This window comes from Stegostoma tigrinum, chromosome 22 (assembly GCF_030684315.1).
Source record: "Stegostoma tigrinum isolate sSteTig4 chromosome 22, sSteTig4.hap1, whole genome shotgun sequence".
In the NCBI taxonomy this organism is placed as follows: Eukaryota; Metazoa; Chordata; class Chondrichthyes; order Orectolobiformes; family Stegostomatidae; genus Stegostoma; species Stegostoma tigrinum.
In genome coordinates, this window is record NC_081375.1 from 3,017,864 (window position 1) to 3,033,696 (window position 15,833).

The window sequence follows — 15,833 nt, forward strand, 5'->3', positions numbered from 1 at the left end:
AACAGCTCGAAGCTGCTTGTGTTTGTCACAGCTTCCTGATCCTTGAGCCGTCTTGGGTAGAGAGAGTCCTAGACGGCAATAACGATTAAATACCGTTTGCTGTATGGTGCAGACTGATTCCCCAGCCTTACACAGATCAGATTGACTCCAAGGGTCTGTAGTCAGAGTTTGAGCTCTCTGGAGGTGTTTGCCCAAACCCAGGTGAGCTCAGCATGTGGGTGACCTGTTTATGAGCCAGGAGTCGGGTGTGGGTAGCGCAGCCTGGCTGTCCTGAGGCTGCCCCTGAAGGTGAACCTGGGCTGCATTGCTGTTATAGAGTATAGTCTGTGTTTGTGGGGGATACAGGGGTGTTATCAGTCCTCCAGGGGTTTGGTTCAGGCATGGGGAGGGGCTTCCAGTCTCCATTGACACTTACATTACTCACATTACAGACCCCAACAGGTGAAGCCGCAGACCCTCAGCATGACATTCCTCACCATCAAGATCAGGATGTTGAGGTAAGGAGAGTGGGGCGTTTGGAACTGGGCTGGAGGACAAGTTTCGCAAGTGTTGGAATCACAGAAAATCACCAAAAGGAGGCCATTCAGCCCCTTGTAGCCAACTCCTCCTTTCATGACTAATTCGTGATCTAGCCACAAATCTCTGTCTTTGCCCCATTTTCCTTATCTTTGCTTCACTGAATGAATGTTGATTCAGAATTAATTACTATTTGCAGAAGAGAATTTCATTTTTAAACTGTCCTTCCTCATTCTAGACTCCCCAAGCAAAAAAAAAGTCTAATTATCCCCCAGTTCTTTTCCCCTTAAAATGTGGAAAGTTTCAATGAAATTACCTCTTGCCCTCCTAAATCCTAGGCGTTACAATCCCAGACTGTTTTATCTCTGCCCAGAATTTAACCCTTGAAGTCCCAGCACCTTTCTGGTGTAAACACAGTGTGGAGCTAGAGGAACACAGCAGGTCAGGCAGCATCAGAGGAGCAGAAGAGTCAACATTTTGGGCCCAGACCCTTCATCAGGACTGGGGCGAGGGTGTGGAGGTTTTGGTGGGGATGTCTGCCTGTGGTGGGTGAGGGGGTGGGGCTGTTGGGTTGGGATGAGAGGGTGGGATCGGGGGTTGGGGCCGGGGTGTTCGTGAGGGACTGGAGAGTGGGGGCGTGAGGTTAGTTTGGGCATGGAGGGATAGAGTTTGGGATGTTGGTGAGGGACTGCATGGAGTGGGTGGGTGATATTGGGTTGGGGGTGAGCGGTTGGGGGGTTGGGTGTAGGTGAGGGGCTGGGTGGGGGTGAGGTGTTGATACTGGGTTGGGGGTGAGTGTCGGGTGTTGGTGAGGGGCTGGGTGGGGGTGGGTCAGTGATTTTGGGTTGGGGGTGAGGGAATGGGGGAGTCGGGTGTTGGTGAGGGGCTGGGTCAGGGTGGGGAGTGATCAGAATGAATGGTGGTGCTGGCTCGAAGGGCCAAATGGCTTATCCCAGCACCTATAGTCTATTATCTATTGTTTGGTTGGGGATTAGGGTTGGGTATTGGTGAGGGGCTGGGTGGAGGTGGGGGGTGATGTTGGGTTGGGGGTGAGGGTCGGGTGTTGGTGAGGGTCTGGGTGAGGGGATGGGTGTGGTTGGGAGTTGGGGGTGTAATGTTGGGTTGGGGGTGAGTGGTCAGGAGTTGGTGAGGGTCTGGGTGGGGTTGGGGGTTGGGTGTGATGTTGGATTGGGGTGAGGGTCGGGTGTTGGTGAGGGGCTGAAGGGGGTGGGTGGTCAGGAGTTTGTGAGGGTCTGGGTGGAGTTGGGTGTGATGTTGGGTTGGGGGTGAGAGTTGTGTGTTGGTGAGGGGCTGGGTGGGGTTGGGGAGTGATGTTGTGTTGGGGGTGAGGGTTGGGGGTTGGGGTGTGATGTTGGGTTAGAGGTGAGGGTCGGGTGTTGGTGAGGGGCTGGGTGGGGGTGGGGGATGATGTTGGATTGGGGGTGAGGGTTGGCTGTTGGTGAGGGGCTGGGTGGGGTTGGGGGTGGGAGTGTGATGTTGGGTTGGGGGTGAGGGTTGGGAGTTGGATTGTGATGTTGGGTTGGGGGTGAGGGGCCTGTGTTGGTGAGGGTCTGGGTGGGGCCGGTGGTTGGGGTGTGATGTTGGGTTGGGGGTGAGGGTCGGGTGTTGGTGAGGGGCTGGGTGAGGTTGGGATTGGTGGTTAGTGTTGGGTTGGGGGTGAGGGTTGGGGGGTGATGTTGGGTTGGGGGCGAGGGTTGAGTGTTTGTGAGGGGCTGTGTGGGGGTGGGGGTTAGTGTTGGGTTGGGGTTGAGGGTCGGGTGTTGGTGAGGGGCTGGGTGGGGTTGGGGGTCATGTTGCTTTGGCGGTGAGGGTCGGGTGTTTGTGAGGGGCTGTATGGGGGTGGGGGTCGGGGTTAGTGTTGGGTTGGGGGTGAGAGTTGGGTGTTGGGGGTATGACGTTGGTTTGGGGGTGAGGATCGGGTGTTGGTGAGGGGCTGGGTGGTGTTGGGGGTGAGGGTCGGGTATTGGTGAGGGGCTGGGTGGGGTTGGGGGTAGGGGTTAGTGTTGGGTTGGGGGTGTGGGTTGGGTGTGATGAAGGGCTGGGTGGAGTCGGTGGTTGGGGTTGATGTTGGGTTGGGGTTGAGAGTCGGGTGTTGGTGAGGGGCTGGGTGGGGTTGGGGGTGAGGCTCGGGTGTTGGTCAGGGGCTGGGTGAGGTTGGGATTGGTGGTTATTGTTGGGTTGGGGGTGAGGGTTGGGTGTTGGTGAGGGGCTGGGTGGGGTTTGGGGGGCATGTTGGGTTGGTGGTGAGAGTTGGGTGTTGGGGGTATGATGTTGGTTTGGGGGTGAGGTTCGGGTGTTGGTGAGGGGCTGGGTGGTGTTGGGGGTGAGGTCGGGTGTTGGTGAGAGGCTGGGTGAGGTTGGGGGTAGGGGTTAGTGTTGGGTTGGGGGTGAGGGTTGGGTGTTGGTGAGGGGCTGGGAGGGGTTGGGGGGTTATGTTGGGTTGGTGGTGAGCGTTGGGTGTTGGGGGTATGATGTTGGGTTGGGGGTGAGGGTTGGGGGTTGTGGGGTGATGTTGGGTGGGGGGCGAGGGTTGAGTGTTTGTGAGGGGCTGTGTGGGGGTGGGGGTTAGTGTTGGGTTGGGGTTGAGGGTCAGGTGTTGGTGAGGGGCTGGGTGGGGTTGGGCGTCATGTTGCGTTGGCTGTGAGGGTCGGGTGTTTGTGAGGGGCTGTATGGGGGTGGGGGTAGGGGTTAGTGTTGGGTTGGGGTTGAGAGTTGGGTGTTGGGGGTATGATGTTGGTTTGGGGGTGAGGATCGGGTGTTGGTGAGAGGCTGGGTGGGGTTGGGGGTAGGGGTTAGTGTTGGGTTGGGGTTGAGGGTCGGGTGTTGGTGAGGGGCTGGGTGGGGTTGGGGGTAGGGGTTAGTGTTGGGTTGGGGGTGTGGGTTGGGTGTTGATGAAGGGCTGGGTGGAGTCGGTGTTTGGGGGGTATGATGTTGGGTTGGGGTTGAGAGTCGGGTGTTTGTGAGGGGCTGGGTGGGGTTGGGGGTGAGGGTCGGGTGTTGGTGAGAGGCTGGGTGGGGTTGGGGGTAGGGGTTAGTGTTGGGTTGGGGGTGAGGGTCGGGTGTTGATGAGGGGCTGGGTGGGGGTGGGGGTTAGTGTTGGGTTGGGGGTGAGGGTCGGGTGTTGATGGGGGGCTGGGTGGAGTTGGTTGGGGGGTGATGTTGGGTTGGGGGTGAGGGTCGGGTGTTGGTGAGGGGCTGGGTGGGGGTGGGGGATGATGTTGGGTTGGGGGTGAGGGTTGGGTGTTCGTGAGGGTCTGGGTGGGGGTGGGGTTGATGTTGGGTTGGGGGCGAGGGTTGGGTGTTGGTGAGTGTCTGGTTGGAGTTGGGGGTGGGAATGTGATGTTGGGTTGGGGGTGAGGGTTGGGAGTTGGGTTGTGATGTTGGGTTGGGGGTGAGGTGCCTATGTTGGTGAGGGTCTGGGTGAGGCCGGTGGTTGGGGTGTGATGTTGGGTTGGGGGTGAGGGTCGGCTGTTGGTGAGGTACTGGGTGGGGTTGGGGGTGAGGGTTGGGTGTTGGTCAGGGGCTGGGTGAGGTTGGGATTGGTGGTTAGTGTTGGGTTGGGGGTGAGAGGCTGGGTGGGGTTTGGGGGGCATGTTGGGTTGGTAGTGAGAGTTGGGTGTTGGGGGTATGATGTTGGTTTGGGGGTGAGGGTCGGGTGTTGGTGAGGGGCTGGGTGGTGTTGGGGGTGAGGGTCGGGTGTTGGTGGGCTGGGTGGGATTGGGGTGTAATGTTGGGTTGGGGGTGAGGGTCGGGTGTTGGAGAGGGTCGGGTGGGAGTGGGGGTGTGATGTTGGGTTGGGGGTGAGGGTCGGGTGTTGGAGAGGGTCGGGTGGGGGTGGGGGTGTGATGTTGGTTTGTGGGTGAGGATCGGGTGTTGGTGAGGGGCTGGGTGGTGTTGGGGGTGAGGGTCGGGTATTGGTGAGGGGCTGGGTGGGGTTGGGGGTAGGGGTTAGTGTTGGGTTGGGGGTGTGGGTTGGGTGTGATGAAGGGCTGGGTGGAGTCGGTGGTTGGGGTTGATGTTGGGTTGGGGTTGAGAGTCGGGTGTTGGTGAGGGGCTGGGTGGGGTTGGGGGTGAGGCTCGGGTGTTGGTCAGGGGCTGGGTGAGGTTGGGATTGGTGGTTATTGTTGGGTTGGGGGTGAGGGTTGGGTGTTGGTGAGGGGCTGGGTGGGGTTTGGGGGGCATGTTGGGTTGGTGGTGAGAGTTGGGTGTTGGGGGTATGATGTTGGTTTGGGGGTGAGGTTCGGGTGTTGGTGAGGGGCTGGGTGGTGTTGGGGGTGAGGTCGGGTGTTGGTGAGAGGCTGGGTGAGGTTGGGGGTAGGGGTTAGTGTTGGGTTGGGGGTGAGGGTTGGGTGTTGGTGAGGGGCTGGGAGGGGTTGGGGGGTTATGTTGGGTTGGTGGTGAGCGTTGGGTGTTGGGGGTATGATGTTGGGTTGGGGGTGAGGGTTGGGGGTTGTGGGGTGATGTTGGGTGGGGGGCGAGGGTTGAGTGTTTGTGAGGGGCTGTGTGGGGGTGGGGGTTAGTGTTGGGTTGGGGTTGAGGGTCAGGTGTTGGTGAGGGGCTGGGTGGGGTTGGGCGTCATGTTGCGTTGGCTGTGAGGGTCGGGTGTTTGTGAGGGGCTGTATGGGGGTGGGGGTAGGGGTTAGTGTTGGGTTGGGGTTGAGAGTTGGGTGTTGGGGGTATGATGTTGGTTTGGGGGTGAGGATCGGGTGTTGGTGAGAGGCTGGGTGGGGTTGGGGGTAGGGGTTAGTGTTGGGTTGGGGTTGAGGGTCGGGTGTTGGTGAGGGGCTGGGTGGGGTTGGGGGTAGGGGTTAGTGTTGGGTTGGGGGTGTGGGTTGGGTGTTGATGAAGGGCTGGGTGGAGTCGGTGTTTGGGGGGTATGATGTTGGGTTGGGGTTGAGAGTCGGGTGTTTGTGAGGGGCTGGGTGGGGTTGGGGGTGAGGGTCGGGTGTTGGTGAGAGGCTGGGTGGGGTTGGGGGTAGGGGTTAGTGTTGGGTTGGGGGTGAGGGTCGGGTGTTGATGAGGGGCTGGGTGGGGGTGGGGGTTAGTGTTGGGTTGGGGGTGAGGGTCGGGTGTTGATGGGGGGCTGGGTGGAGTTGGTTGGGGGGTGATGTTGGGTTGGGGGTGAGGGTCGGGTGTTGGTGAGGGGCTGGGTGGGGGTGGGGGATGATGTTGGGTTGGGGGTGAGGGTTGGGTGTTCGTGAGGGTCTGGGTGGGGGTGGGGTTGATGTTGGGTTGGGGGCGAGGGTTGGGTGTTGGTGAGTGTCTGGTTGGAGTTGGGGGTGGGAATGTGATGTTGGGTTGGGGGTGAGGGTTGGGAGTTGGGTTGTGATGTTGGGTTGGGGGTGAGGTGCCTATGTTGGTGAGGGTCTGGGTGAGGCCGGTGGTTGGGGTGTGATGTTGGGTTGGGGGTGAGGGTCGGCTGTTGGTGAGGTACTGGGTGGGGTTGGGGGTGAGGGTTGGGTGTTGGTCAGGGGCTGGGTGAGGTTGGGATTGGTGGTTAGTGTTGGGTTGGGGGTGAGAGGCTGGGTGGGGTTTGGGGGGCATGTTGGGTTGGTAGTGAGAGTTGGGTGTTGGGGGTATGATGTTGGTTTGGGGGTGAGGTTCGGGTGTTGGTGAGGGGCTGGGTGGTGTTGGGGGTGAGGTCGGGTGTTGGTGAGAGGCTGGGTGAGGTTGGGGGTAGGGGTTAGTGTTGGGTTGGGGGTGAGGGTTGGGTGTTGGTGAGGGGCTGGGAGGGGTTGGGGGGTTATGTTGGGTTGGTGGTGAGCGTTGGGTGTTGGGGGTATGATGTTGGGTTGGGGGTGAGGGTTGGGGGTTGTGGGGTGATGTTGGGTGGGGGGCGAGGGTTGAGTGTTTGTGAGGGGCTGTGTGGGGGTGGGGGTTAGTGTTGGGTTGGGGTTGAGGGTCAGGTGTTGGTGAGGGGCTGGGTGGGGTTGGGCGTCATGTTGCGTTGGCTGTGAGGGTCGGGTGTTTGTGAGGGGCTGTATGGGGGTGGGGGTAGGGGTTAGTGTTGGGTTGGGGTTGAGAGTTGGGTGTTGGGGGTATGATGTTGGTTTGGGGGTGAGGATCGGGTGTTGGTGAGAGGCTGGGTGGGGTTGGGGGTAGGGGTTAGTGTTGGGTTGGGGTTGAGGGTCGGGTGTTGGTGAGGGGCTGGGTGGGGTTGGGGGTAGGGGTTAGTGTTGGGTTGGGGGTGTGGGTTGGGTGTTGATGAAGGGCTGGGTGGAGTCGGTGTTTGGGGGGTATGATGTTGGGTTGGGGTTGAGAGTCGGGTGTTTGTGAGGGGCTGGGTGGGGTTGGGGGTGAGGGTCGGGTGTTGGTGAGAGGCTGGGTGGGGTTGGGGGTAGGGGTTAGTGTTGGGTTGGGGGTGAGGGTCGGGTGTTGATGAGGGGCTGGGTGGGGGTGGGGGTTAGTGTTGGGTTGGGGGTGAGGGTCGGGTGTTGATGGGGGGCTGGGTGGAGTTGGTTGGGGGGTGATGTTGGGTTGGGGGTGAGGGTCGGGTGTTGGTGAGGGGCTGGGTGGGGGTGGGGGATGATGTTGGGTTGGGGGTGAGGGTTGGGTGTTCGTGAGGGTCTGGGTGGGGGTGGGGTTGATGTTGGGTTGGGGGCGAGGGTTGGGTGTTGGTGAGTGTCTGGTTGGAGTTGGGGGTGGGAATGTGATGTTGGGTTGGGGGTGAGGGTTGGGAGTTGGGTTGTGATGTTGGGTTGGGGGTGAGGTGCCTATGTTGGTGAGGGTCTGGGTGAGGCCGGTGGTTGGGGTGTGATGTTGGGTTGGGGGTGAGGGTCGGCTGTTGGTGAGGTACTGGGTGGGGTTGGGGGTGAGGGTTGGGTGTTGGTCAGGGGCTGGGTGAGGTTGGGATTGGTGGTTAGTGTTGGGTTGGGGGTGAGAGGCTGGGTGGGGTTTGGGGGGCATGTTGGGTTGGTAGTGAGAGTTGGGTGTTGGGGGTATGATGTTGGTTTGGGGGTGAGGGTCGGGTGTTGGTGAGGGGCTGGGTGGTGTTGGGGGTGAGGGTTGGGTGTTGGTGAGGGGCTGGGTGGGATTGGGGTGTAATGTTGGGTTGGGGGTGAGGGTCGGGTGTTGGAGAGGGTCGGGTGGGGGTGGCGGTGTGATGTTGGGTTGGGGGTGAGGGTCGGGTGTTGGAGAGGGTCGGGTGGGGGTGGGGGTGTGATGTTGGGTTGGGGGTGAGGGTCGGGTGTTGGAGAGGGTCGGGTGGGGGTGGGGGTGTGATGTTGGTTTGGGGGTGAGGGTCGGGTGTTGGTGAGGGGGTCGGGTGGGGTGGGGGTTACTGTTGGGTGGGGGCAGGGACTGCCCAGTACCCTCACCTGCCTGTCTGTGTTTACAGGGTAATGCAGTCACTGAGGAGGTGTCTGCATCAACAGACGGAGAGCTGGAAACTGATGGTAAATACCCCTCACTTTCCCCTTCATCCCCTTCCCAACCCCTACCCCTTCATCTCCACACTCACCCCTCCCCATTCTTCCCCACACCCAGCCCTACCACTTCATCCCCTCCCCCACCCTCCCACTTCATCCCCTCCCCCACCCTCCCACTATCCCACAATCTCCTCCTCACCCAGTTCACCACAATTCCCTCACAGCCTCACCCTCACCCCCTTCACTTCCTCATCCAACCCCACACCCTCACTGTATCCCAGCACCCCCCCTCCGAACACTTGCCCCCTCCCCCTCACCACCTCATCCCCATCCTCATGAACCTCTCCCCTTAACCCCATCCCTCAATACCAACTCCATCTGCTACCCATCCACCCCCTCAACTTCAAACTCCTCACCTTCTGCCCCTCAACCCTCCCCCTCAAACTCCAGCCCATCCAACCCCCACCCATTAGGATGCTTGCCTACTATCAGTTGTAGCATAGCTCATAACACCATTAGATACAGGAGCAGAATTCGGCCGTTTGGCCCGTCATGTCTCCTCCAATCCAATCATGGCTGATATGTTTCTCAACCTCACTCTCCTGCCTTCTCCCCGTACCCGCCTTGATCCCCCTTACTCATCAAGGACCTGTTTATCTCTGTCTGAGATACACTCGATAGCCTGGCCTCCACAGCCCTCTGCATCATGGAGTCCCACAGGTTCCCCACCCTCTGGATGAAGAAATTCCTCCTCATCTCTGTTCTAAAGGGTCATCCCTTCACTCTGAGGCTGTTCCCTCAGGTCCTAGTCTCTCCTGCTTGTGGAAACATCTTCCCCAAGTCCACTCTATCCAGACCCCTCAGTATTTTGTAAGTTTCAATTAGATTCCCCCTCATCCTTCTCAACTCCATCGAGTGCAGACCCAGAGTCTTCAACCATTCCTCATACGACAAGCCCTTCATTCCTGGGATCATACTTGTGAACATCCTCTGAACCATCCTTCCTCAATTATGGGGCCCAAAACTGCTCACTGTGTTCACAATATTATAAAAGCAGGAAGATGATCTTGGAGCAGTCCAGGACATTGGTGAGGCCACAGCTGGAGCACTGTGCTCAGTTCTGGTCACTGCCCCAGAGGAACGATGTGATTGTACTGGAGGGGTTACAGGGGAGATTCACCAGGATGTGGCCTGGGGTGGAGCATTTCAGTGATGAGGAGAGGCTGGAAAAGCTCAGGTTATTTTCTTTGGAGCAGGGAAGGCTGAGGGGGACCTGACAGTGAGGACTGTGAGGGACATGGACAGAAAGCAGCTGTCCCCCCCACCTTAGTGGAAGGATCAGTAACAAGGGGGCACCATTTTGAAGTGAAAGGCAGAGATTTGAAGGGGATTTGAGGAAGGGTGGTGGAGGTCTGGAATACTCTATGTGTGAGAGGAGTTGAGGGTACCTTACAGCTTTTTAAAAGTACTTGGATAAGCTCTTGAAGTGTCGTAAAATTCAAGATTATGGTCTCGTGCAGGAACGCGGGACTGGGGTAGATTTAATGTGCTTTTGGTGGCCCAGACTCGACGGGCCAAAGGATCCCTCGTGTATATATGATTGTACAATTGGTTGGTGGTTGTGAGAAACTCTTCATCACCTTCTGTAATTTCTGCTCCGGTTACAGGATGGTGGTTAGCAGCTGTAACAGCTCTAGTCTGTGACAATAACAATGAGGAGCGTAGTCCAGTGCGTTTGGATAATGACCCCCGCCTGGAGGATGCAGTTCCTGGTGAGTGAGACTCTGCAAATGCCATTCACACTCATAAAAACTTCAAGTCAACACCAGGTGCTTTATTCACTCGAGCCCAGTCTGTTAGTGTGTGAGACTCACTGCTTCCATCTCTCTTTTTAAAAATATTTTCCTTCCTTGGGAATGAAGTCAAATTATTAAGTGGTAGCATTCCTGCATCTGGCTCAGGACGTCAGGCTCAAGCCCTGTCTGCTCCAGAGATATGTACTAACACCTCAGAAAAGGTTGATTAGAGATAAAAACTGAGACTGAAATATCCTGAGACGGATCAATCGCTTCGAAAAAGGGGTGTTTATTGGAAATGGCAGTTATCTGTCAATCAGGTGAAAAGTAGTTGGTATTTAATGACGGTAATTACCATCACAGGAAGCTGCGGTAACTGGTCACTGCTTACAGGCTGGAGATGACAGAGAGGTTTTTTCCGAATGCACAGTTAGGAAAGGGGAGACCGGAATGGGACTCTAACGGAGACACCGGGAGAGACTAGACGAGGACTACACTGGGATTATGGGCAGTTTGGCACTGAACTAAAAACCAAGAAGGTGATACTCACCACAATTATAACCAGCAGTGAAAAGGTCAGCGATGGAAATACAATGCTCAAAGAACAACCTGGGACAGATGGCATCCGAATCAAGGGGAATGGGGCAGGTCATGGCAAAAGAGAGAGCTGTTCTCCGAGGGCAGGCTTCACCCTGACTGTGCTGGGGGCAGTGTCCTACCCTCAACGTGCCAGGAGCAGTGTCTGACCCTCACCATGCCAGGAGCACCGTCGTACCCGCACCGTGCCAGGAGCAGAGTCCGACCCTCACCGTGCCGCGAACAGTGTCCGACCCTCAGTGCCGGGAGGAGTGTCCTACTCTCATCGTGCTGGGAACAGAGTCCTAGCCTCACCGTGCCGGGAGCACCGTCTTACCCTCACCGTGCCGGGAGCAGTGTCCGACCCTCAACGTGCCAGGAGCAGTGTCTGACCCTCACCATGCCAGGAGCACCGTCGTACCCGCACCGTGCCAGGAGCAGAGTCCGACCCTCACCGTGCCGCGATCAGTGTTCTACCCTCACCGTGCCGGGTCAGTGTTCTACCCTCACCGTGCCGGGATCAGTGTTCGACCGTCACCGTGCCGGGATCAGTGTCCAACCCTCACCGTGCCGGAAGCACCGTCTTACCCTCACTCTGCCGGGAGCAGTGCCCTACCCTCACCGTGCCGGGAGCAGTGTCCGACCTGCACCGTGCCGGGAGCAGTGTCCTACCCTCACCGTGCTGGGAGCAGTGTCCGACCCTCACCGTGCCGGGAGCAGTGTCCGACCTGCACCGTGCCGGGAGCAGTGTCCTACCCTCACCGTGCCGGGAGCAGTGTCCTACCCTCACCGTGCCGGGAGCAGTGTCCGACCCTCACCGTGCCGGGAGCAGTGTCCTACCCTCACCGTGCCAGGAGCAGTGTCCTACCCTCACCGTGCCGGGAGCAGTGTCCGACCTGCACCGTGCCGGGAGCAGTGTCCTATCCGCACCGTGCCCGGAGCAGTGTCCTACCCTCACCGTGCCCGGAGCAGTGACCCCCCCTCGCCATACCGGGAGCAGTGGCCGACCCTCACCGTGCCGGAAGGGGTGCCCTACCCTCACCGTGCCGGGAGCAGTGTCCTACCCTCACCGTGCCGGGAGCAGTGTCCAACCCTCACCGTGCCGGGAGCAGTGTCCTACCCTCACCGTGCCGGGAGCAGTGTCCTACCCTCACCGTGCCGGGAGCAGTGCCCTACCCTCACCGTGCCGGGAGCAGTGCCCTACCCTCACCGTGCCGGGAGCAGTGCCCTACCCTCACCGTGCCGGGAGCAGTGTCCTACCCTCACCGTGCCGGGAGCAGTGGCCGACCCTCAGCGTGCCCGGAGCAGTGTCCTACCCTCACCGTGCCGGGAGCAGTGTCCTACCCTCACCGTGCCGGGAGCAGTGCCCTACCCTCACCGTGCCGGGAGCAGTGCCCTACCCTCACCGTGCCGGGAGCAGTGCCCTACCCTCACCGTGCCGGGAGCAGTGCCCTACCCTCACCGTGCCGGGAGCAGTGCCCTACCCTCACCGTGCCGGGAGCAGTGCCCTACCCTCACCGTGCCGGGAGCAGTGCCCTACCCTCACCGTGCCGGGAGCAGTGCCCTACCCTCACCGTGCCGGGAGCAGTGTCCTACCCTCACCGTGCCGGGAGCAGTGTCCTACCCTCACCGTGCCGGGAGCAGTGCCCTACCCTCACCGTGCCGGGAGCAGTGTCCGACCCTCACCGTGCCGGGAGCAGTGCCCTACCCTCACCGTGCCGGGAGCAGTGCCCTACCCTCACCGTGCCGGGAGCAGTGTCCTACCCTCACCGTGCCCGGAGCAGTGTCCTACCCTCACCGTGCCGGGAGCAGTGTCCTACCCTCACCGTGCCCGGAGCAGTGTCCTATCCTCACCGTGCCGGGAGCAGTGTCCTACCCTCACCGTGCCGGGAGCAGTGCCCTACCCTCACCTTGCCGGGAGCAGTGTCCTACCCTCACCGTGCCGGGAGCAGTGTCCTACCCTCACCGTGCCGGGAGCAGTGTCCTACCCTCACCGTGCCGGGAGCAGTGCCCTACCCTCTCCGTGCCCGGAGCAGTGTCCGACCCTCACCGTGCCGGGAGCAGTGTCCTACCCTCACCGTGCCGGGAGCAGTGTCCTACCCTCACCGTGCCCGGAGCAGTGTCCTACCCTCACCGTGCCCGGAGCAGTGTCCGACCCTCTCCGTGCCGGGAGCAGTGTCGTACCCTCACCGTGCCGGGAGCAGTGTCCGACCCTCACCGTGCCGGGACCAGTGTCCTACCCTCACCGTGCCGGGAGCAGTGTCCTACCCTCACCGTGCCGGGAGCAGTGTCCTACCCTCACCGTGCCCGGAGCAGTGTCCGACCCTCACCGTGCCCGGAGCAGTGTCCGACCCTCACCGTGCCGGGAGCAGTGTCCTACCCTCACCGTGCCCGGAGCAGTGTCCGACCCTCACCGTGCCGGGAGCAGTGTCCGACCCTCACCGTGCCGGAGCAGTGTCCGACCCTCACCGTGCCGGGAGCAGTGTCCGACCCTCACCGTGCCGGGAGCAGTGTCCTACCCTCACCGTGCCGGGAGCAGTGCCCTACCCTCACCGTGCCGGGAGCAGTGTCCTACCCTCACCGTGCCCAGAGCAGTGTCCGACCCTCACCGTGCCGGGAGCAGTGTCCTACCCTCACCGTGCCCGGAGCAGTGTCCGACCCTCACCGTGCCCGGAGCAGTGTCCGACCCTCACCGTGCCGGGAGCAGTGTCCTACCCTCACCGTGCCCGGAGCAGTGTCCGACCCTCACCGTGCCGGGAGCAGTGTCCGACCCTCACCGTGCCGGAGCAGTGTCCGACCCTCACCGTGCCGGAGCAGTGTCCGACCCTCACCGTGCCGGGAGCAGTGTCCTACCCTCACCGTGCCGGGAGCAGTGTCCTACCCTCACCGTGCCGGGAGCAGTGTCCTACCCTCACCGTGCCCGGAGCAGTGTCCGACCCTCACCGTGCTGGGAGCAGTGTCCTACCCTCACCGTGCCCGGAGCAGTGTCCGACCCTCACCGTGCCGGGAGCAGTGTCCGACCCTCACCGTGCCGGAGCAGTGTCCGACCCTCACCGTGCCGGGAGCAGTGTCCGACCCTCACCGTGCCGGGAGCAGTGTCCGACCCTCACCGTGCCGGGAGCAGTGTCCGACCCTCACCGTGCCGGAGCAGTGCTCCAGTGCATTGTTGTAATATCTGCTGTCACCGAACACTGCCTCATGTCCGAAACAGAAAGGACACCGTGCGCATGTTGGAAAACATTTAGCTGTTTTTATTGTCTGTCTCCTTACTCAGCTCAGTGACTGTGGATCAGTGTTGCAGGAACGAACAGGCCTGGGTGTGGGTCGGGCATCTCCGGGCCAGGGGGCTCACATAACACTTACCTCTCTCTCTCTGTCACAGCTACAGATCTGACCAATGACCCCCTCCACCACCCGCTCTCCCTCCCAGGTAATACTGAACTGAAGGAAAGTGCAGACCCGAGTCACATCTATGGACCTCTTATAGTATGAAAGAAGGATCAACAATGAACGAGACTCCAACCCATGTGTGACGCCTCCCAGAGTTGAGCTGTTTGGAGGCCAAAGCACTTTGTAGCTGTTTCAGAGCAATACCTCGAATGTAGCGTAGTTATAACAGAGAGATATTATCCCCTACCTCTCCTTCAGCTCTCCAGTCTCCCGTGCCCAGACTGTCCCTCTCTTTCTCCCCCCGTCACTGCCTCACTCCCTGTTCCTCCCCATCACTGCCTCACTCCCTCTCCCTCCCCATCTCTGCCTCACTCCCTCTCCCTCCCCATCACTGCCTCACTCCCTCTCCCTCCCCGTCACTGCCTCACTCCCTCTCCCTCCCCTTCACTGCCTCACTCCCTCTCCCTCCCCGTCACTGCCTCACTCCCTCTCCCTCCCCATCACTGCCTCACTCCCTCTCCCTCCCCGTCACTGCCTCACTCCCTCTCCCTCCCCTTCACTGCCTCACTCCCTCTCCCTCCCCGTCACTGCCTCACTCCCTCTCCCTCCCCGTCACTGCCTCACTCCCTCTCCCTCCCCATCACTGCCTCACTCACTCTACCCATCACTGCCCCACTCCCTCTCCCTCCCCATCACTGCCTCACTCCCTCTCCCTCCCCATCACTGCCTCACTCCCTCTCCCTCCCCATCACTGCCTCACTCCCTCTCCCTCCCCATCACTGCCCCACTCCCTCTCCCTCCTCATCACTGCCTCACTCCCTCTCCCTCCCCATCACTGCCTCACTCCATCTCCCTCCCCGTCACTGCCTCACTCCCTCTCCCTCCCCGTCACTGCCTCACTCCCTCTCCCTCCCCGTCACTGCCTCACTCCCTCTCCCTCCCCGTCACTGCCTCACTCCCTCTCCCTCCCCGTCACTGCCTCACTCCCTCTCCCTCCCCGTCACTGCCCCACTCCCTCTCCCTCCCCATCACTGCCTCACTCACTCTACCCATCACTGCCCCACTCCCTCTCCCTCCCCGTCACTGCCTCACTCCCTCTCCCTCCCCATCACTGCCTCACTCCCTCTCCCTCCTCATCACTGCCTCACTCCCTCTCCCTCCCCGTCACTGCCTCACTCCCTCTCCCTCCCCGTCACTGCCCCACTCCCTCTCCCTCCCCGTCACTGCCTCACTCCCTCTCCCTCCCCGTCACTGCCTCACTCACTCTACCCATCACTGCCCCACTCCCTCTCCCTCCCCGTCACTGCCTCACTCCCTCTCCCTCCCCATCACTGCCTCACTCCCTCTCCCTCCTCATCACTGCCTCACTCCCTCTCCCTCCCCGTCACTGCCTCACTCCCTCTCCCTCCCCATCACTGCCCCACTCCCTCTCCCTCCCCGTCACTGCCCCACTCCCTCTCCCTCCCCATCACTGCCTCACTCCCTCTCCCTCCCCGTCACTGCCTCACTCCCTCTCCCTCCCCGTCACTGCCTCACTCCCTCTCCCTCCCCATCACTGCCTCACTCCCTCTCCCTCCCCGTCACTGCCTCACTCCCTCTCCCTCCCCGTCACTGCCCCACTCCCTCTCCCTCCCCGTCACTGCCTCACTCCTTCTCCCTCCCCATCACTGCCTCACTCCCTCTCCCTCCCCGTCACTGCCCCACTCCCTCTCCCTCCCCATCTCTCTCAGTTCTCGCTGCGTGTCTCTCCAGGCCTCTGTTACTTTCTGTGTCTGTTTGGTGAAGCTGAAGCCCTGTACAACATATGTAACAGAGTTTGAAACTGTGCATGACCCTTCCCTTTGAGGAAAATACCTTAGAGTCCATGTGAATTATTCCAGTATCCTGAAGGCCTGGAGCACCGTTATCCCCAAAACAGAGCGATCACAATTAAAATTCCAGAAGCAATTAACACTGTTTGTGTTCAGCCTCCTCACTGAGCTCAACTGCTGCAACGACAAACGGCTGGGAACATTCCACACACCCCTCAGCAAATACCCCGGGCACAGGGGTCAGACTGGGCAAATACCCCGGGCACAGGGGTCAGACTGGGCAAATACCCCGGGCAGAGGGCTCAGACTTGGCAAATACCCCGGGCACAGGGGTCAGACTTGGCAAATACCCCGGG

The 15,833-nt window shown here is 60.4% G+C and overlaps 1 protein-coding gene across 2 annotated transcripts in view; it reads left to right on the top strand.

Moving 5' to 3' along the window:
- Nucleotides 1–15,617, top strand: part of rnf157 (ring finger protein 157) — a 72,048-nt gene extending 56,431 nt beyond the window's left edge. The window contains exons 16-19 of one of the 2 annotated variants that reach the window (XM_059653568.1): nt 432–497; nt 7,874–7,931; nt 9,572–9,676; nt 13,659–15,617. In XM_059653568.1, coding sequence (XP_059509551.1) covers nt 432–497; nt 7,874–7,931; nt 9,572–9,676; nt 13,659–13,768 — 339 coding nt within the window. In that variant the 3' untranslated portion in view covers nt 13,769–15,617. The remainder of the gene's footprint in view (nt 1–431; nt 498–7,873; nt 7,932–9,571; nt 9,677–13,658) is intronic. The other variant, XM_059653569.1, reaches the window with a different exon arrangement.
- Nucleotides 15,618–15,833: the final 216 nt, after the last annotated feature.